The following is a 22,663-nucleotide window of genomic DNA, read 5'->3' on the forward strand; positions in this document are numbered from 1 at the left end:
AGTTGGGGTACTATAAAACACTTGCTGTAACAGCCAGAAAAGGGAATCCCATACCACCTTATCAAATGTTTTCTCAGCGTCCAGACTTGCCAAAATTGCATCCCCAGGGGTTAACCTGTCCTCTTGCAAAATCCGACTAACTTAAATATGTTGGCTGAGGCAAATCTGCTAGGCACAAACCCCACTTGATCTGGGTGGATGTTTTGGGGGAGAAAGTGACCGAACCTGGACTTCAAGACTGTCGCCAATATCTTAAGATCTTGATTTAACAGGGAGATGGGCCTATAAGAACCTACCAATTCTGCGTCATTTCCAAGTTTTAGTAGAACAGTAATATAAGCATAATTTAAAGACTGGCCCATAACCTGCGAGGCCCCAGTCGAGTCACACATTTGGATAAACAGAGCTACAATGACATCCTGGAGAATTTTATAAAACTCGGTGTTAAGGCCAGGGGTCTTAGCTAGTTTGTTTATTAATGACTCTGAACCTCGGGTCCACTCAATGGAGCATTAATACAGTCCACCTGCTCCTGAGCAAGAAAGGGAAGGTTCAAGATTTGAAGAACTCAGAACATGCCCTTCCAAAAAAGAACCTGCATCGTAAAGGGACTCCTAAACTTCACAGAATCATGTATGTTCACTGCTTTGATGTGCGGGGCCCCATCCAGAGCTCATATATTATTGCAGATGTAACTCTTAGAGGAACACTGCCTCATCAGGGATGCCAAGAGCTTTTTTTTTTTTTTTTTTTTTGTGTTACATTTGTTCCCCGCGCTTTTCCACTCATGGCAGGCTCAATGCGGCTTACATGGGGCAATGGAGGGTTAAGTGACTTGCCCAGACTCACAAGGAGCTGCCTGTGCCTGAGGTGGGAATCGAAATCAGTTCCTCAGTTCCCCAGGACCAAAGTCTACCACCCTAACCACTAGGCCACTCCTCCACTTTCCTGTCTTATTGCCCCTTTGTTTATAATTTATATTTGTACAGTTTAATGTTATACAGAGCTCTCTGGTGTAAGATAGTCTGCATGCACTTTTTAATAGCAAGAAACTCTGCTCAGTTCTGATCTGAGGCGCTGAGTAATAATTGTTTCTGGCTGTCGCAAAGCTCTTTCTGCTTAATCGCAGAATATTCTGTAAAATAGAAAGTCTGACTGATGACAACTCTGAAGTAAATGATTTTTCCACTGGTATTCCATAAGATCCTTCTCCACCTCTTACGTGTAAGGTTATCTCATACCACTGATTTGTGTAAAAGGTGGCAAATGAAGTATCTTCCAACATAAAGTTAGCCAAGATCATCTGTGTTTGGTTTTCTGGAATATATTAAAGCTTCCAAGGGTATAGTATCGGTCCCAATTCTGACACTTCTAGAAAAATAAACCTTCAACTGGCAGACTTTTCAATACAGTCTATGTTTAGGAAATTAGACCTCGGATGCAAGGTTTAACCTATATGTGAATTTAACAAAATTCAGCTTTGCCATAGTACAGAATTAGTTTACTCAGCTATGAAAAAAGTTTAAAGGGAGATCGCTCTAACACTCCACCTGGAAAGGATCTGAGAGACCCTTACTCCATTTGTGAAAGAAGATGTAATATGGCTCTATTCTCTTTTAATGATTATCTTCCTATTAACTCTGGGACAATAATATCCATTCATTTATCCAAAAAGTGCACCCATCCTTCTACAGCACAAGTCAAGCTAAACTCAGTAATATGAAAAGTGATGCTCATTTATTTGTTCAGCTTACACTGCATTTGATACCATTTTAAGAATTTCTGCCTTTGGGTGCATTCTATGAGAGTGCACTCTATGAGAGTCCAATCTGACGAAGAAGGGCAACCTTCGAAAGCTAATCAAGAAATGTATTAAGTTATGTCCAATAAAAAAGGTATCATCTTATTTTCTTTTCCATGTTTTATTTTGTTTGATTTCTATTGATAACCTTTAAGAGTGGACTAACACGGCTACCACACCTCTCTACTTATGAGAGTGCAGACAGCCTCCTGAGCAGAGGCCAGATCACTTGATCAGAAGGTATTTATAAAGCAATGATGTTATAGTGCCTTTTTCAGAGCAGTGGTAGAGGGAGGCATGTCTTCTTCCTACCTTCAGGGATAAAATGTGGGTACATTCTGCAGGTCTGGACTGATCTAGCAGGATTAGGAAGGTGAAATTTATTCTTACCTGCTAAGTTCCTTTCCTTCTCCATCTAGAACCAGTCCAGTACCGACCTTGGAAGATTGTGGCTCCAGGATATACGTATTGGCATCTGATTGCCCTCCATCCTGTAGTTAAGGAATTATTGTTACTGTGGAGGGTTCCGTGTGATTTGGTTCTTGTGCATGTTTGGTCTTTGGCATTGCCATACTGAGCAGTTCCAGGCTGCACCATTCCTTATATTGGTGGCATCACTGGTAGAATTACATAGAGGCTGACTGAGTTTTGAATTCGGCACTGAAACCAGACCGAAATCCATGTTTCAGCTGAAAACAAAACTGCACCCGCCCAGCCATCAGTAGACCCTATCCAGGCCCACCGTAACAAGCCCCAGTGGTCTAGCAGTCTTTTCGGGGGCAGGAAAGAACCATACTTTTTTCCTGCCTGGTGTTGCTGCTGCTTTAAAATGGCTGCCAAGACTACAGTGGGCAATCCTAGACGCCATTTTGAGATTGGCACCGCCATTCTTCTTATACCAGTGCCAATCTCCAGTCGTCCTTGCTTATGCCGGTGCTAGTCTCAAAATGGCTACCTGGACATCCCATTGGCAGTCTTGGCTACCATTTTAAAGCAGCAGTGGCACTGGACACAGCAGCGGCACTGGGCAGAAAATAGTATGGTTCTTTCCTGCTCCTGAAGAGGCCACTAGACCCCAGGGCTTGTTAAGGTAGGGCCTATTGATGCTTGGAGGGGGGCTGGAATCGGTGGCCCAGAAGGCAGTGGGGTGCCACAGAAGGCAAGCATGATGGTTTTGGCTTTGGTTGTGGCTGAAACCAAGCCATAGATTCTGTTTCATTTGGCTTCTAGGATTACATAACCCCAGTGGTTTCAACTGGTCTAGCGAGATTTAAGGAAAGGAAATAAGCAGTTAAATTTCAACTTTGCCAGTATCGCTACATCCTGTACAACCCCTATTCTCAAGTCACTATATCTGCTCCTTGTCTGTTTCTGCAGTTCAAGCTCGTATTCCTTACCTATAATCACACTTTTTTTTTTGGGGGGGGGGGGGGGTTTAAGGCACTGTAATATTCATGTTCTGCGTATATGTGACCGAGGTGATGTGTTGGCTGCTGATATATAATTTCTGTGTAGAATCCTGTTCTGCTTTCCCAGTAAGAGATGCATTGGTATTTTAGGGACTAGTGTAATATTTGGAAAGCTGTCTGTTTTTATAGTGTGCTGTGGAGTTCATGGGAATCCCCTCCAGGTTATAGATGTTGCCTCACTATTGTCTTCCTCCTACCCCTCAGGGGTCTCTCCTGTCATCTTCAATTCTACAAACTTTGCAGTTGCTGGCAGCTATTAGAACAGACCTTCCTCTGGCCAGTCCTACGTCCTTCCTTCTGATGTGGCAGAGGGAAAGCCTCCAGACAGCCAGAGGAAGGCCTGTTCCAATAGCTGCCAGCAGCTACAGAGTTTGAAGAATTGTGGTGAAGAGGAGAGGCCTGAGGGGTGGCAGGAGGAAGGTAGGAAAAGATATTGGACAGATGGGGGTGGGGAGGAGGAGAGAATACTACAGAGGAAAATAGGGAAGGGGAGAGGGGACATAGGACAGAAGATGAGAAAAGAAATAGCAAATGGAAAGTAGGCCCTGGAAACAGAATTAAAAACACAGACAGAGGGAAGCAGAACCAACGATTGGGAACAAGATGATTGGAATAAAAAATTGCCAGACCACAAAGGTAGGAAAAATGATTTTATTTTCAGTTTAGTGATTGAATTATGTCAGTGTTGAGAGTTTATATCTGTCAGCAGTAGTACATGAGGACATGCATTTCTTTCTATTTCTCTGGTGTTGCACATGTATGCAAAGTCTAGTGTGTCTGCTTTCAGTTTTTGTCTGCCTGTGTTTTGTGGTACCCTATTTTGTATCAGGTGAGAGTCATGTTCTGCATCTGCAATTGAGATGAAGGATTCTGCTGGCATGTGGTGTCTGTGTAGGAATCTGTAACAGTCCATCTTGTTCCATTTTCCCAGTAGCAGGTATATTGGTGCTCTAATGTATTTCAGTAGCGTAATTAAATAACTACTTCTCAAGGTTACAGGTATGGGTGGGAATGGAGGCGATTACTTGCAGGGATGGGTGGGATAGAATGGATCTTAGTGCGGACAGGCGGGTATGGGTTAGATTCTAGTGATTTGCCTTGACAATTTTTTTGCCTTGTAAGTGTGTTGTGAGATGAAAAAGGTTGAAAATCACTCCCCTAAGGTCAGTCAGTCCTATATGAGTACCTGCACTTTTATTCCTAGTAAAAAAGCACTGCCTATAAGTGATTTGTTCTTCAGTTCCTCTCGCCTCTTTTCTTTCTGTATACCCCTCCTTGTGAGCTTTGCTTATTCGGCATTATTATTTTCTCTGCCGTTACTCTGTTGCCAGATCATTTGATTCAATTTATTACACTTTATACATCACCATACACAAAAGTAGCTGAATCAAAGTGGTTGTCAGTAAAATCTTGACTGATTGCTTAGTACTTTCCATCTTGTTGCACAATGTGTTTGGAATAAACTTTGTGAGGAGTTTGTCATTCTGCTTCTCTATGTTCAAATCCAGGTTAAGAGCCTACCTTTTCAAGACTGCTGTTAATTCTTAGTCCCTTTCAATCATTTTTTCAATAAATGAATTTCCAGTATCTCTTGTATTCTGTATATTTGTCTTGATTAGATTGTAAGCTGTATAAAGCAAGGACTGTATCTCTTGAATTTTAAAGCACTGTATACGCTGAGTAGTGCTATAGAAGTTACAAATAATATAACTTTTAATGGAGAAATTCTCTGGATGAACTGGATTTATTATTTTCTCTGTATCTTTGGGTTTCTTTAGGGCCTGCTAGTTAGTTGGTCGCAGACTAGTTGGAATTCAACAGGGGAAGGATACAGAAGCTGTCTTGGTCCATGTCAGCTCTGGAATTATACAGAGAAAATAACTTAAAGTTTTCCTTTTGAATTTGCTAGATTCAGTACATTAATTGATCTATAAATTCCATATAGCCCAATATTAGATCGTCAGAAAACCAGTTTTTGTTGGTCAGTCGTGTTCTTTGGATTTATTTGCTTTCATCAGGAATAACGTTCAAGACATTAAAATAACACACTACTTTTAATGCATTTATTATTTTAGAGTGAAAAGATTTTAAAGCAGAGGAAAAACATTTACAATATAGGTGCTTATCCTTCTTACCTCTATTCCTTGTTACAAAGCATCAAGGCGATGAAGACAATGAAGATGAAGTATTTTATTGCTTTCTAAAGGGCACTCATAAGCTTGAACACTTTACAGTGTAGAATTCACTTATTTATGTGACTTGGTGTGTGTTTCGTAAAATGTACTTTATTTTAAAATTAGGGCTTCCTGTTGCAGCTGTTCCAGGAGCTCTGAGTCCTCTGGGTATTCCAAATGCTGCTGCTGCAGCAGCTGCAGCTGCCGCAGGTCGTGTGGGTATACCTGGAGTTTCCTCTGGTGGCAATACTGTCCTCCTTGTTAGCAATTTAAATGAAGAGGTAAGTGATAACATTCATTTCATTTTCTTGTTTCTCATCATTCCATCTGTAGATGTTTCTTGTGAAATATGTTGCAGTTTTCCTTATTTAACTTTTTGTGTTTTAATTTAATACCTTTTTTGTTCACCTTCTTTCCTCTTCTCCAGTTCAAAATTTAAATATATTTTTAAATATATCTCCCATGATGATTATTAGAAAATTTTTCTTACCAAACAATTAAAATATAAGTATACTTTAGGAAACATGCCTGAGAAAAATATGGTAAATGCTTCTTAATAGCTGTCTGCACCTTCTAATTTTCATTTGCAAAAAAAAACCTCTCTTCAGATCATTTTTGCAAGGTAGAATTTTGCTCATTGTCTTTCATTATTTGCTTGTTCATTTCATGCTGACATGCTTCTTTTAAAAAAAATCTTGATTTGTGTGATATACTCTAATACATTTTTCTTTCAAGGTTCTTCCAAAGATCCTGATGATGCTCTCCCAGTCTCTTGCCAGTTTTGTTCTTTGAAGTTGTTGGTCATTTTTCTTTTAAACTTTTATCTACTCCTAAAGTCTGGGTCTGTCCTTTCAAATGCTCTTGCATTTTAGTGTCTACTTTATTTTGATTGCTGTGAAAGCTGGTATGAAATGTGGGAAGCTTGACGTTTACGTTGTCTAACTGGATATTTGTTTCATTTTTACTTGGCCTCTGTTATTATAAACGTTAAGCTTTTTATCATTTAATATTGTTAATTTTGTCATCCACAGTCTTGCATGCCAAAACGTTTGGAATAGAGGGCCATTTTTAAAAACTATGCCTGCATTTCATAACCAGCCATGCTTACGCAGTAAAAGTTCAGAATTTACAATTTCTATTGCATGCTGTTTTATGTCAAATGAAATGCTATTATAGATTCTGATTATGGATGACTTTACTCATATTTGTCTTGGGTGACTACATATTACTCAGTTTTCTTATACAGTACATAAACCAACCATTTTCTGACCAAACTCCTGCATTTCCTATGTACTGACCTATATTTTATTTTTTTTGTTCCCAACTCTTTATTTTTTTCTTCTGCATTGCTGTTTCCCGTCCCCATTTCATCCTTTTCCCTTTGTGTTCACCGTCCCATTCCTTGTCTTTTTCCAACTTCCCATGTCCTACCCTTCCCTGTGTTATCCTTTATTTGCCTTGTCCTTGTGTCTTCACCCCTGTCTTCATTCCCTATGTTCATGCTTTTGTGCTTGAACAAAATGTTCCTCGGACCAACTTGCCCCAATTAACTGCCTTGAACCATGATCCATGACCACCTCACCATTCTACGGGAACCACCCTTCGTTATGGATGATCTGTTCATCTCCGCTCTTCCTCGACTCTTCTCTCTTCTTGTCTTACGCTGCTTGCTCTTCTCTCCTTCTAAAGATGGTTTCGCCCCAAAGTCTGTTTACCCTCTTCGGTATGTTATTGTTAGCACTATACTTTTATTATTGATTTAATTTTTGTTTCACCTTAGTTCTTATTTATACCTAGCAGTTTTTGGTTTAAAGTTGAATAGTAAATCTTTTTTGCTATTTTCTTTTGCTATTTACAAAACTCACCATAGACACAAGATTTTTAATGCATGCTTATTTATTTTGCATGATCTTTAATTTAATATCATTCACATAGCTTTGAGGGTTTGTCAAAAAATTCTTTTCAGAATTTCACTGTTCAGAATCTTGATCTACTTTTTTTCATTCATGTGAATGTTGAAATTGAGTGAGTGTTCATGTTGATGTCTGAATGTGTCATTGGTCTGTCAAACATGCTTTGTAGTTGACTTTGCTTTAAAATTATTTTCTCTTTATTTGGATTGTCCTTTTATGAATCTGTAAAGGTGTTTATGGGGATGTGCAGCGTGTGAAGATTTTATACAATAAGAAAGACAGTGCTCTTATACAGATGGCTGATGGAAACCAGTCACAGCTTGGTAAGATGTGCTTTACAGTTAAGTCGGTGGGAAAACATGTTTGAAATATCTTTGTGCGTAATCCAGATAAGTTGACAAATGTTCTGCTGCTTGGGAAGAGTACAGACCTAAGTATTCCTAAACACCACATAGCCAGTAAGCAAGACAAATATGAATGGCTTATTCACAGTCAGTATCTGTGGAGTATTGAATTTGTCTAATGCAAAAAAAACATGATGGACTTTATTGATGCAAACCTAGTACTTTACTAGGGAATGATTATTTAAAGATTATGGGGCCCTTTTACTAAGCTGTGGTAGACTCTATGCACGTGCAGTGCACGCCCAAATGAGACTACTGCCAGGCTGGCGCACCCCCCTGGCTGTAATTTCAGATTTCGCACACACCCATAACACCTAGATGAATTATTTATTTCCTCCCACGCGCACTGTTTCCGGCGGTAATTGGCATTTGATGCATGCCGACTGGTCACCGTGTGTGTAGTGTGTGAGCCCTTACCGCTGGATCAGTGGGTGGTGTTAAAGGCTTAGGCCAGTTTGACACACACTGGTTTCAGTTTTACTGCATGCTCTCTTCCGTCACATTTAAAAAAAAAAACTTTTTTGCAGATGCGGTAAAAACTGGCCCGACGTGCGCCTAATACACGTGCCTGCACTGCTGCAGGCCACTTTTTACCACGGCTTAGTAAAAGGGCCCCTATATAAAGCAATTAGAAAATTTTGTGAATTACAATTTGAATTTTATATTTCTTCTTCTGCTGTTTTGACTGAAAATAGTAGTTCATCAAGAAAGCTTGCCTATAACTGTTTCTCAGATGTTCATGAACCTGTTCTCTCTTTCAGCAATGAGTCATCTTAATGGACAAAAAATGTATGGAAAAATTATTCGTGTTACCTTATCCAAACATCAGACAGTACAGCTACCTCGGGAGGGACTTGATGACCAAGGGCTAACAAAGGATTTTGGTAATTCACCTCTCCATCGCTTCAAAAAACCAGGCTCAAAAAATTTTCAAAACATATTCCCGCCATCAGCCACTCTCCATCTGTCTAATATTCCGTAAGTATCGAGCAGTGGCAGTTTTTTGAAAATGAAAGAGGTTGGAGGTTTGGTTGTTGTCATTGCTCTGCTCTTGAAATTATTTGCTTATGTTTTCAATGTTCTAATGAATGCCTATTAGGTGTATCATTAGTATTATGCTAACACTGTATTATATCGCTGGTATTTGAATTACAGTGCTGTTAAATGTGTATTTCTCCGAGGACAAGCAGGCTGCTTGTTCTCACGACTGGGTTGACGTCCACGGCAGCCCCCACCAACCAGAACAAAACTTTGCGGGCGGTCCCGCACGCAGGGCACGCCCACCGCGCATGCGCGGCCGTCTTCCCGCCCATGCGCGACCATTCCCGCTCAGTCTTTTCTTTTCCGCGCTGGAGAGAGCCGCGTTCGTCTCTCTCTCTGTCAGCCCCGGAAACCGGATTGCACTTTCTTCGCGAATTTTCTCTTTTTCGTTGATTCTCCGTTTTCTTTTTTAGTTTCTTTAAAAAAAAAACCGCTAACTTTGGTTTTCCCTCGTCTCTTAGCGGGGGCGTCGCGTTGCGGCCTTGTGGCCGCGCGGTCGATTTATTTTTGAGGTGTGATTTTTACCGCCACCATCGACGACTTTGACTTCGCTGACGCGATTTTTCCGTCGATGTCCTCGAAGGTCCCGAGTGGATTTAAAAAGTGTGGTCGGTGCGGCCGGCATATCTCGCAGACCGACACTCACGCTTGGTGCCTCGGGCCGGAGCACGATACCAAGACGTGTACTTTGTGTCTCGGTCTCCGGAAACGGACACAGGTAGCGAGGCAAGTTCTTCGGGACCGTCTTTTTGGAACTTGCGCCGGCCCCTCGACGTCGACTTCGTCGGTATCGACGGCCGGTTCTTCGGTACCGGTATCGATGTCCACGAAATCGGCACCGACGGCATCGACCCCAGGAGCACAGGTCCCGTCGGCCCGCCAGTCCTCCGGTGAAGGCAGGGGTGAGAGGCCGTGTGGGCAATCGGCCCCGGTCACTCCCTCTACCCAGGGCCCTCGGGACCGAACCCTGTCGGACCCGATCCCTCGAGGACGAGGGGGATCGACTTCCTCCTCGTCGGTTCCACCGAGCGCCGATGACGGGCACCGCAAAAAGGCGAAGAAGCACAGTCATCGGTCGCCCACGACGCATCCGGCTCCCGGCGCCAGGGATGAGTCGACGCCGAGGAAGCGGCAGCGTCGAGAGGAGAGGTCCCCCTCTGTAGTAGAGGTACCGCCACGTCAGGGTGCCAGCACTTCGGTGCAGTCTCCTGGACCCGAACAGCTTCCGGCACCGACGCCTCTACCGGCCCCCTCGCCTTTCCCGACAGCGGGCCTGGACGAGTGCCTCCGAGCCATCCTTCCGGGGATTCTGGAAGGGCTGATGCGCCAGACTGTGCCGGCGTGCTCTAGCCCGGTGCCGAGGCCTTCGACGCCGCTTGCGGCGCCAGTCTCGACCGCCACACAGGTGGAGTCGATGGAGGGAGCTTCATCCCCGCCGGCGCGGGAGTCCACCGCTCGACGACGCCACCGAGGCCTTGGTGCCTTGACGTCGAGCCGGGCCCGGTTGAGGACTGAGCTGCAGGAGCTCATGTCCGACACTGAGAAAGAGGCCTCGTGGGGGGAGGAGGAGGACCCCAGATATTTCTCCTCAGAGGAGTCTGTGGGCCTTCCCTCCGACCCCACTCCTTCACCAGAGAGAAAGCGCTCGCCACCTGAGAGCCTCTCCTTTGCCTCCTTCGTCAGGGATATGTCTATTTGCATTCCCTTTCCTGTGGTCTCTGTGGATGAGCCGAGGGCTGAGATGCTCGAGGTCCTCGACTATCCATCACCACCTAGAAAATCCTCCACGGTGCCGTTGCACAATGTCCTCAAAGAGACACTGCTTCGGAACTGGTTGAGACCGTTATCTAATCCCACCATCCCCAAGAAAACAGAGTCCCAATACAGAATCCACTCGGACCCAGAGTTAATGTGGCCCCAATTGCCTCATGACTCGGCGGTCGTGGACTCTGCTCTCAAGAGGGCACGGAGTTCGAGGGATACCGCTTTGGCGCCCCCGGGGCGGGAGTCTCACACTCTGGACTCGTTTGGGTGGAAGGCCTACCAATCTTCCATGCTCGTGACCCGCATCCAGTCTTACCAGCTCTACACGAGCATCCACATGCGGAATAATGTGAAGCAACTGGCGGACCTGGTTGACAAGCTCCCGCCGGAGCAGTCCAGGCCTTTTCAGGAGGTGGTCAGGCAGCTGAAGGCGTGCAGAAAGTTCCTGTCCAGGGGTATATATGACACCTGTGACGTGGCATCTCGTGCTGCGGCCCAAGGGATAGTGATGCGCAGGCTCTCATGGCTGCGTGCCTCCGACCTGGACAACCGCACCCAGCAGAGACTGGCCGACGTCCCTTGCCGGGGGGATAATATTTTTGGTGAGAAGGTCGAGCAGCTGGTGGACCAACTGCATCAGCGGGAAACCGCCCTCGACAAGCTCTCCCACCGGGTGCCTTCAGCATCCACCTCAGCAGGTGGACGTTTTTCCCGGGCCAGGCAGGCTGCGCCCTAAGCCTATAACAAGCGTAGGGACACCCAGCCAGCCCGAAGGCCTCATCAGGCACAGGGACAGTCCCAGCGCGCTCGTTCCCGTCAACAGCGTGCGCCCAAGCAGCCCCCTGCGCCTCCACAACAAAAGCCGGGGACGGGCTTTTGACTGGATCCACGGGAACATAGCCGCCATCAAAGTGTCCATACCGGACGATCTGCTGGTCGGAGTGAGGTTAAAATTTTTTCACCAAAGGTGGCCTCTCATAACCTCCAATCAGTGGGTTCTCCAAATAGTGCGGTGCGGATACGCCCTGAATTTGGCCTCCCTTCCACCAAATTGTCCTCCGGGAGCTCAATCCTTCAGCTCCCATCACAAGCAGGTACTTGCAGAGGAACTCTCAGCGCCAATGCGGTCGAGCCCGTACCACCCGGGCAGGAAGGGCAGGGATTCTATTCCAGGTACTTCCTTGTGGAAAAGAAAACAGGGGGGATGCGTCCCATCCTAGACCTGAGAGGCCTGAACAAATTCCTGGTCAAAGAAAAGTTCAGGATGCTTTCCTTGGGCACCCTTCTGCCAATGATTCAGAAAAACGATTGGCTATGTTCCCTGGATTTAAAGGACGCATACACTCACATCTCAGATTCCGCCTGGGCACACGGCACTTTCAGTATTGTGTGCTGCCCTTTGGGCTCGCCTCTGCCCCACGAGTGTTTACGAAGTGCCTCGTGGTGGTAGCGGCGTATCTGCGCAAGCTGGGAGTGCACGTGTTCCCATATCTCGACGATTGGCTGATCAAGAACACCTCGGAGGCGGCAGCTCTCCGGTCCATGCAGTGCACTATTCGCCTCCTGGAGCTGCTGGGGTTTGTGATAAATTACCCAAAGTCCCATCTCCAGCCTGCCCAATCTCTGGAATTCATAGGAGCTCTGCTGAATACTCAGACGGCTCAGGCCTTCCTTCCAGAAGCGAGGGCCAACAACCTCCTGTCCCTGGCTTCCCAGACCAGAGCATCTCAGCAGATCACAGCTCGGCAGATGTTGAGACTTCTGGGTCATATGGCCTCTACAGTTCATGTGACTCCCATGGCTCATCTTCACATGAGATCTGCTCAATGGACCCTAGCTTCCCAGTGGTATCAAGCCACCGGGAATCTAGAAGATGTCATCCGCCTCTCCACCAGCTGCCGCAATTCACTGCACTGGTGGACCATTCAGACCAATTTGACCTTGGGACGCCCATTCCAAATTCCACAGCCCACGAAAGTGCTAACGACGGATGCGTCTCTCCTGGGCTGGGGGGCTCATGTCGATGGGCTTCACACCCAAGGACTGTGGTCCCTCCAGGAGAAGGATCTTCAGATCAACCTCCTGGAGCTCCGAGCGGTCTGGAACGCACTGAAGGCTTTCAGAGATCGGCTATCCTGTCAAATTATCCAAATTCGGACAGACAATCAGGTTGCAATGTATTACATCAACAAGCAGGGAGGCACCGGATCTCGCCCCCTGTGTCAGGAAGCCGTCGGGATGTGGCGTTGGGCCTGCCAGTTCGGCATGCTCCTCCAAGCCACATACCTGGCAGGCGTAAACAACAGTCTGGCCGACAGACTGAGCAGAGTCATGCAACCGCACGAGTGCTCGCTCCATTCCAGAGTGGTACGCAAGATCTTCCAAGAGTGGGGCACCCCCTCGGTGGACCTTTTTGCCTCTCAGACCAACCACAAGCTGCCTCTGTTCTGTTCCAGACTACAGGCACACGGCAGGCTAGTGTCGGATGCCTTTCTCCTCCATTGGGGGACCGGCCTCCTGTATGTTTATCCTCCCATACCTTTGGTGGGGAAGACCTTACTGAAGCTCAAGCAAGACCACGGCACCATGATTCTGATAGCGCCCTTTTGGCCCCGTCAGATCTGGTTCCCTCTTCTTCTGGAGTTGTCCTCTGAAGAACCATGGAGATTGGAGTGTTTTCCGACTCTCATTTCGCAGAATGACGGAGCGCTTCTGCACCCCAACCTTCAGTCTTTGGCTCTCACGGCCTGGATGTTGAGGGCATAGACTTCGCTTTGTTGGGTCTGTCTGAGGGTGTCTCCCGTGTCTTGCTGGCCTCTAGGAAGGATTCCACTAAAAAGAGTTACTTTTTCAAGTGGAGGAGGTTTGTCGTTTGGTGTGAGAGCAAGGCCCTAGAACCTCGTTCTTGTCCTGCACAGAACCTGCTTGAATACCTTCTGCACTTATCAGAGTCTGGCCTCAAGACCAACTCAGTAAGGAATCACCTTAGTGCGATTAGTGCTTACCATTATCGTGTGGAGGGTAAAGCCATCTCTGGAGAGCCTTTAGTCGTTCGATTCATGAGAGGCTTTTTGTCAAGGCCCCCTGTCAAGCCTCCAGCAGTGTCATGGGATCTCAACGTTGTCCTCACCCAGCTGATGAAGCCTCCTTTTGAGCCACTGAATACCTGCCATCTGAAGTACTTGACCTGGAAGGTCATTTTCTTGGTGGCAGTTACTTCAGCTCGTAGGGTCAGTGAGCTTCAAGCCCTGGTAGCTCATGCTCCATATACAAAATTTTATCATAACAGAGTAGTGCTCAGTACTCACCCTAAGTTCCTGCCAAAGGTGGTGTCGGAGTTCCATCTTAACCAGTCAATTGTCTTGCCAACATTCTTTCCCAGGCCGCATACCTGCCCTGCTGAACGTCAGTTGCACACATTGGACTGCAAGCGAGCTTTGGCCTTCTATCTGGAGCGGACACAGCCCCACAGACAGTCCGCCCAATTGTTTGTTTCTTTCGACCCCAATAGGAAAGGGGTCGCTGTCGGGAAACGCACCATCTCCAATTGGCTAGCAGATTGCATTTCCTTCACTTACGCCCAGGCTGGGCTGACTCTTGAGGGTCATGTCACGGCTCATAGTCTCAGAGCCATGGCAGCGTCGGTGGCTCACTTGAAGTCAGCCACTATTGAAGAGATTTGCAAGGCTGCGACGTGGTCATCTGTCCACACATTCACATCACATTACTGCCTCCAGTAGGATACCCGACGCAACAGTCTGTTCGGGCAGTCGGTGCTGCAGAATCTGTTTGGGGTTTAAATCCAACTCCACCCTCCAGGACCCGAATTTATTCTGGTCAGGCTGCACTCTCAGTTAGTTGTTCTTCGTAGGTCAATTTCTGTTATGCCCTCGCCGTTGCGAGGTTCCATTGACCTGGATTCTTGTTTTGAGTGAGCCTGGGAGCTAGGGATACCCCAGTCGTGAGAACAAGCAGCAGCCTGCTTGTCCTCGGAGAAAGCGAATGATACATACCTGTAGCAGGTGTTCTCCGAGGACAGCAGGCTGATTGTTCTCACCTACCCTCCCTCCTCCCCTTTGGAGTTGCGTTTCATAATTTTTGCTTGTCATTCAACTGAGCAGGAACGGTCGCGCACGGGCGGGAAGACGGCCGCGCATGCGCGGTGGGCATGCCCTGCGTGCGGGACCGCCCGCAAAGTTTTGTTCCGGTTGGTGGGGGCTGCCGTGGACGTCAACCCAGTCGTGAGAACAATCAGCCTGCTGTCCTCGGAGAACACCTGCTACAGGTATGTATCATTCGCTATTTTTGATACTGTTTCACAGTAGTTCTATTAATTAGGTTTCAATTTACTGTTTTCAAGTTTACCTCTTTTATTGTATTTGTTTATTCATGGTTATTTCACTATTGTTATGCTGTTAACAAAATTTAAAGTTTTATGTTAACGTGTACCTGCTGTAGACTGCCTTTTGTGAATATCTTCATAAAGGTGGTTAATAAATCCCAATAAATAAATAAACCATAGAGAAAGAATAATGACTTACAAAAGTAATTGTCACTGCCAAAGTTTTGTATTAGAGTCCACATTAAGTTAAATTTGTAATTTAATTTAATTACACATTTTTAAAAAATGAACTTAAGGCTAGATTCTATTTATGGCGCCTGAAAATTCCATGCAGAAAACAAATACGCCTAGATTTTATAGATTAGGCTTAAATTTCCGCGAGCCAAGAATATGCCGAGCACCTGTCCATGGGACCAAATTTACTCTCTGCCATTTACGCCATGTTTTACTTGACGTAAATCCCGATGCCTAAATTAGGTGCAGAGCGATTGTATTCTATAACAATGTGCATAGATTTTAGAAATGCCCCGCCTATGCCTACACCCACTTTTCAACTACGTGATTTAAAATTTACACGCACCACGTTACAGAATATGCTTAGCAAGTTGTGTGCATAATTCTTAATGCCAATTAGTGCTAATAATTGCTTGTTAACATTCTATTGACAGCACTGATTAGCTAGTTAACCAGTTAAGTTACGCACATTGTTATAGAATTTGCTTCGATTTCCGTGCTGAAATTAAGGCATGATATATAGAATCCGGCAGTTACTGTATATGCCATTGTCTGAATCTCCTTGTTTTAATGTCCTGACTATACTAGAAATGCTGAAACTGAAGAAATGGAATTTCCTCATTTCGATCAATTGCAACCACTTCACATATTATTGCAGCATGGATTATTTAGGTCATTTCCATTTTCCCAGCCCTAAGTTTTCCTTTTAAGGAGGTGTGGACGTAGCTCTTGTAGCTGATTTTCATCTCTCAAAAAATTTTGTTTAAAGCACGGTAATAAGTTTACAGTAGCACTACACTGGAGATCCCTACATTCTCCGAGGACAAGCAGGCTGCTTGTACTCACATGTGGGTCGACGTCTGCATCGGTCCAGGAAACGGAACAAATTTTGAAGCAAAATAAATAGTTTTTCGCCTAGAGTCTTCTGTCGCGTGAATCACGTGCACCACATATGCGTAGACAACTCGCCCGTCACGCAAGCATGCCCCTTAGTTGCCTTTTCTCCGTGTTGAGGTGCGGTAGGTTTTTTCTGCGCTCCTCTCAGGCCCAGGAGTCTTCGAGTTTTCGTTTTTTCTCCTAATTTTTCTGTTTTATTATTGTCGTTTAAAAAAAAAAAGAAGTTCCCGTTGTGTACTTTTAGTTTTTCTCCCCTTTCAAGTTTCCTTTGTTTTTCGTCACGGCTGGGTTATTCTCTTATTTTTGTGCCCTTTTTTCTTATCGGGCACAAAAGCGTCTTTTGATTTCGCCGAAGCCGTTTTCCCTTCCATGTCATCGAAGACACCCAGCAGTTTCAAACGTTGTACTCAGTGCAACCGGACCATCTCAGGTACCAATACCCACGCCTGGTGTATCCAGTGCATTGGGCCCGACCATAGCCCAGCCACATAGTCTGTGTCTTCTTATGAAGAAATGGACCAAAGCCCAACGAAAGAAGCTTTTTGGGGCACAGTCTGGTCCTTCGACGTCGGCATTGGTACCAAGGGCGTTGGCATTGAAAGGAGCATCGACGTCGGGAAGAGAGGTGTAATGGCTGCTGAGAGACAACTCGCGCTGGGAGCAGTGAGGTGTCGAGTAGGTCTCTACCTGTCTCGAAGCCTCCTGTTACGCAGGCCCCCCGGGACCGACCTTCGTCGGGCCCCGCCCCGAGGAGATCACGTCCTCATTGGTACCGAGGAGTCTCTATGCCGAGCGAAGGTGAAGAAGCACTGCCATCATTCTCCTTTGACACACGGTACCGGGAGCTCTGGGGCATCGAGAGAGTCGGCACCGAGAGGATCGCTCCCCCTCAATACAGGAGGTGCTGATGTGTCGGTGTCCTAGCAGCCCGGTACCTGCTCCCAAGCCTCCACGGATTCTGACACTACCTGTTCCACCGACCCCGTAGCGTTCTCGAGCGCATCCGGGCCTTGTTTCCAGAACTTCTGGAGAGATTGCTACGAGAGTCAGCTTCGGTGTCGGGGGTGCTTGCGCCTTCTGTACCATCTTCTGCAGCGGTGTCTGGCCCTTCTGCAGTGAGGTCCCTGACCACAGTGCCGCCTGCGGCATCGGCTGCCACCTAGGTCGACTCCCCTTTGACGTCAGTGGAGGGAGCTTCACCGCAGTTTGATCAGCGTTGGCCTCTCGACATCACCATCAAGGACCTCGTTCCTCGGCAACGAGGCAGGTTCAGTGTCGGAGTACATTGACAGAGGTCGTATCCGATACTGAGCAGGAGCGTTCATGGGAGTCAGAGGAAGATCCCAGGTACTTTTCTTCTGATGAGTCCTATGGGATTCCCTCTGAACCTTCCCCTCAACCAGTGAGGAGACTGTCTCCACCGGAGAGTCTTTCCTTTTCCTCTTTTGTCTGGGAAATGGCTACAGCTGCTCCCTTCCCTGTGGAGGTTGAGGATGAGCCCAGGACTGTGATGCTCGAGGTCCTGGATTATTCTTCTCCACCTAAAGAGGCTGTGACCGTCCCTCTGCATAAGGTACTGAAGGGAAGTCCTTATGCGAAACTGGTCAGCCCCTCTGTCTGGCCCTGTGGCCCCGAAGAAAGCTGAATCCCAGTATCGGATCCATGGTGAACCTGGATTGATGAGGTCTCAGTTACCCCACAATTCTATGGTGGTGGATTCTGCCTTCAAGAGAGCTAGGAGTACTGGAGACTATGCCTCGGTGCCACCAGGCAGAGAAGCTAGGACTCTTGATTCTTTTGGGAGGAAGACGTATCAGGCCATGATGCTCGCTGCCAAGATCCAATCATACCAGCTCTTCACGAGTGTTCACTTGCGGGACTCGATAAGGCAACTGTCTAGCTTGGTTGATGCACTCCCTCCGAAGCAAGCCAAGCCTTTTCGCCAGGTGGTCAGGCAGCAGAATGCATGTAGAAAATTCCTGGCCAGGGGCTACGTTCATCACTTTCAATGTAGCATCCAGGATCACTGCTCAAGGTATAGTGATGCGTAGTCTCTCATGGCTGCGGGTCTCTGACCTAGATCATTCAGTCCAGCAGCGAATGGCAGATGTTCCTTGCCGGGGGGACAACCTTTTTGGTGAAAAAGTAGAGGATCTTGTTGATCAGATCAAGAAGCATAATGATGCTATGGATTCTCTCTCTTCGGCTACTACCTCCTCATCTAGGAGATATTTTGGGTGGGAGAGGAGTGCTCCTTGTTCCTATCCTAGGTGTAGGTACACTCCTACTTCTTGACAGCCTTCCCAGGCTCAGCCCCAGCTCACTCGTTCTCGTCAACAGCATGCATCTAAGGCCCGTGCTGATCCCCAGCAAAAGCAGGGAACGAGCTTTTGACTGGCTCCAGTTAAGCATAGCCTCTGTAAAAGTGTCCATGCCGGACGACTTGCTGGTTGGAGGGAGGTTGATATTTTTTCACCAAAGGTGGCCTCTCATAATCTCCGACCGGTGGGTCCTTCAAATAGTCCAGTCAGGATACACCCTCAATCTGGAATTCAAACCTCCAAATTGCCCACCGGGAGCTCATTCTTACAGTTCCCAGCACAGACAGGTACTTGCAGAGGAACTCTCCGCCCTTCTGAAGGCCCAAGCGGTCAAACCCGTTCCACCAGGGGAAGAAGGGCTGGGATTCTATTCCAGGTACTTCCTTGTGCAGAAAAAGACAGGGGGGGGTGCATCCCATCCTAGACCTGAGAGCCCTGAACAAATTTTTTCTCCAAGAAACGTTCAGGATGGTTTCCCTGGGCACCCTTCTTCCCATAATTCAAGAAAATGATTAGCTATGCTCTCTGGACTTAAGGATGCTTACACACAAATTTCTATACTCCCAGCTCACAGGAAGTATCTTCGATTTCGGCTAGGAACTCAGCACTTTCAATACTGTGTACTGCCCTTTGGTCTGGCGTCTGCGCCCTGAGTGTTCACAAAGTATCTACCAGTAGTCGCAACGTAGCTACGCAGACTGGGAGTAGTGCATGTGTTCCCTTATCTCGACGATTGGCTGGTGAAGAGTACCTCGAAGGCAGGCGCTCTACAGTCCATGTGAATGACTATTCAGGTGCTGAACTACTAGGGTTCATGATCAATTAAAGTTCCATCTCACCCCAGTTCAAAAGTTGGAATTCATTGGAGCTCTGTTGAACACGAAGACAGCTCGAGCTTATCTTCCCGAGGCAAGGGCAGACAACCTCCTGTCCCTGGTGTCCATAGTTCGAACGTCTCAACAGATCACGGCTCGGCAGATGTTGAGACTTCTGGGGCACATGGCCTCCACAGTTTATGTGATTCCCATGGCACACCTACACATGAGATCAGCTCAATGGACCCCAGCTTCCCAGTGGTATCAAGCTGTGGGGAGTCTAGAGGATGTAATCCAACTGTCCGCCGACTTCCGGAATTCTCTGCAGTGGTGGACAATTCGATCCAATTTGACCTTGGGACGTCCATTCCAAATTCCTCAGCCACAAAAAGTGCTGACGACGGATGCATCCCTGCTCGGTTGGGGAGCTCATGTAGATGGGCTTCACACTTAAGGAGCCTGGTTCTTTCAGGAAAAAGGTCTTCAGATCAATCTCCTGGAATTGTGAGCGATCTGGAATGCTCTAAAGGCTTTCAGAGATCGGCTGTCCAACCAAATTATATTAATTCAGACAGACAGACATCAGGTTGCCATGTATTACACCAACAAGCAAGGGGGCACCGGATCACACCCTCTGTGTCAGGAAGCTGTCCAGATGTGGCTTTGGGCGCGCCATCACGGCATGTTTCTGCAAGCCACTTATCTGACAGGTGTAATCAACAGTCTGGCCGACAGGCTGAGCAGGAAAATGCAACCTCACGAGTGGTCACTGAACATGGGTGTCACCCGCAAGATCTTCCGAGTGTGGGGCACACCCTCGGTGGATCTTTTTGTTACTCAGATCATTCACAAGTTCCCTCAGTTCTGTTCCAGACTTCAGGTCCACAACAGACAAACATCAGATTCCTTTCTCCTGCATTGGGGAACAGGCATCCTGTATGCGTATCCTCCCCTACCTCTAGTAGGGAAGACTTTGCTGAAACTCAAGCAAGACTGCAGAACCTGTCTGATTGCTCCCTTCTGTCTGCGTTAGATTTGGCTCCCTCCTCTTCTGGAGTTGTCCTCCAAGGAACCGTGGAGATTGGAGTGTTTTCCAACCCTCATCACCCAGAATGAGGAGTCGCTTCTGCATCCCAACCTCCAGTCTCTGGCTCTCATGGCCTGGATGTTGAGACCTTAGGATTTGCCTCCTTGGGTCTTTCAGAGAGTGTCTCCCAAGTCTTTCTTGTTTCCAGGAAAGATTCCACGAAGAGGTGTTACTCTTTCAAATGGAGGAGGTTTGCCGTGTGGTGTGACAGCAGGGCCCTAGATCCCCTTTCTTGTTTTACACAGACCCTGCTTTGAATGCCTTCTACACTTGTCAGAGTCTGGACTCAAGACCAACTCCGTAAGAGTTCACCTTAGTGCAATTAGTGCTTTTCATCGCCGTATAGAGGGTAAACCTATCTCTGGATAGCCTTTAGTTGTTCGCTTCATGAGAGGTTTGCTTTTGTCAAAGTCCCCTGTCAAACCTCCACCAGTGTCATGGGATCTCAACGTCATTCTCCCCCAGCTGATGAAAGCTCCTTTTGAGCCACTGAATTCCTGCCATCTGAAGTACTTGACCTGGAAGGTCGTTTTCTTGGTGGCTGTTACTTCAGCTCGTAGGGTCAGTGAGCTTCAGTAGTGCATGCACCTTATATTAAGTTCCATCACAACAGAGTAGTCTTCTGCACGTACCCTAAGTTCCTGCCGAAGGTGGTGTTGGAGTTCCATCTGAACCAGTTAATTGTCTTGCCAACATTCTTTCCCCGTCCTCATACCCACCCTGGCGAAAGCAGTTTGCGTACCTTGGACTGCAAGAGAGGATTGGCCTTTTACGTGGAGCGGACAAATCCCTTCAGACAGTCTGCCCAGCTGTTTGTTTCTTTCGATCCCAACAGGAGGGGAGTCGCCATTGGAAAAAGCAGATTGCATTTCCCTCACTTATGCCCAATCTGGGCTGTCTCTAGAGGGCCATGTCGCGACGGCTGCCTCAGTGGTTCACTTAAAGTCAGCCTCTATTGAAGAGATTTGCAAAGCTGCAGCGTGGTCATCAGTCCACACATTCACTTCTCGCTACTGCCTTCAGCAGGATACCCGACGCGACAGTCGGTTTGGGCAGTCAGTGCTGCAGAATCTGTTTGGGGTTTAGAATCCAACTCCACTCCCCCCCTAGACCCATTTTTGTTCTGTTCCAGGCTGCACTCTCAGTTAGTTCTTATGGTTTCAGGTCAATCTATGTTATGTCCTCTGTGTTGCGAGGCCCAGTTGACCAATGTTCATAGTTTTGCGTGAGCCTGGTTGCTAGGGATACCCCACATGTGAGAACAAGCAGCCTGCTTGTCATCGGAGAACGCGAAGTACTTACCTGTAGCAGGTACTCTCCGAGGACAGAAGGCTGATTGTTCTCACAAACCCGCCCTCCTCCCCTTTGGAGTTTTTACTAGTTCTATGCGTTTTGATTTAACTAAGGGGCATGCTCGCACAATGGGCGGGAAGTCATCTGCGCATGTGTGGTGCACATGAATCACGCGTCAGAAGAGTCTAGGCAAAAAACTATTTATTTTGGTTTCCTGGACCGACGCGGACGTTGACCCACATGTGAGAACAATCAGCCTGCTGTCCTCGGAGAATACCTGCTACAGGTAAGTATCTTCGCTTACTTGTCCCTTCTGCATTCATTCTGTGTGTTCTGAAAAGACTCTTCAAGCTAATCAAATAGAATCCTTTCTATTGTCAACAGTGTGTGATCATCTTTTATAAACTGGAGGAAAAGCGTCACGTGTCGAACTTCGCAGTTACACTGTCGTATACTTATGGAGTACTCGCATCATTGGCATAAAAACCTCCAGTGATACTGAATCTTAATAGCTGTAAATCAGAGTCAAGTGAAATGTTCAAACTTTTTTTATGTATATCTTACCTTTGCAGTCATGCAGCCTGATGTTGTCCACGGCCGACTGTGTTCAGAGTTTTGGGACCTGCTTCAAATTTGGCTATTTCCACAAAGGTTTTCCAATTTTTTGGTGGAAAAATTAATGAAGTCTGTAATTTTTTTCACAGATTTTACTGGAAAGATAAAATCAATCTTTTTGCTGCAAAATGTTTTGGGTTTTTTTTTTTTTTTTTTTGCATATTGTTGATTCAGATACTTTTCCTTTAGTGTTGTATATAAGTTTAAACCACTGCTGTTGTGACTTAGAATTTTACTGCAAGGCCTAATGTGAAAATTGCAATTGATGACAGTTTTGTATTAAAAATAATCTTAATGGAAGGTTTTATCTTTTTCTGCAGACCTTCGGTATCAGAAGATGACCTGCGTGCACTTTTTGCTAATACTGGAGGCACTGTGAAAGCATTTAAATTTTTTCAGTAAGTATTTTTCCTTATTTTTGTCTTCAAGAACAAAATACATACTTCCATGCACTAAAGAAGTCTTTATGCCAGAAAATTATTTATCCTTCCCT

The 22,663-nt window shown here is 46.5% G+C and overlaps 1 protein-coding gene across 1 annotated transcript in view; it reads left to right on the forward strand.

The window, feature by feature from the left end:
* The window catches only part of PTBP2 (polypyrimidine tract binding protein 2), a 191,809-nt gene that overhangs the window by 167,571 nt on the left and 1,575 nt on the right, over positions 1-22,663 (forward strand). Inside the window, 5 exon segments of the mRNA XM_030208338.1 lie at positions 5,586-5,725; positions 7,134-7,167; positions 7,588-7,680; positions 8,523-8,739; positions 22,491-22,568. Of these exon segments, the coding sequence (XP_030064198.1) occupies positions 5,586-5,725; positions 7,134-7,167; positions 7,588-7,680; positions 8,523-8,739; positions 22,491-22,568 (562 nt within the window).

The sequence above is a fragment of the Microcaecilia unicolor genome, chromosome 6 (genome assembly GCF_901765095.1).
Source record: "Microcaecilia unicolor chromosome 6, aMicUni1.1, whole genome shotgun sequence".
Taxonomy (NCBI): Eukaryota; Metazoa; Chordata; class Amphibia; order Gymnophiona; family Siphonopidae; genus Microcaecilia; species Microcaecilia unicolor.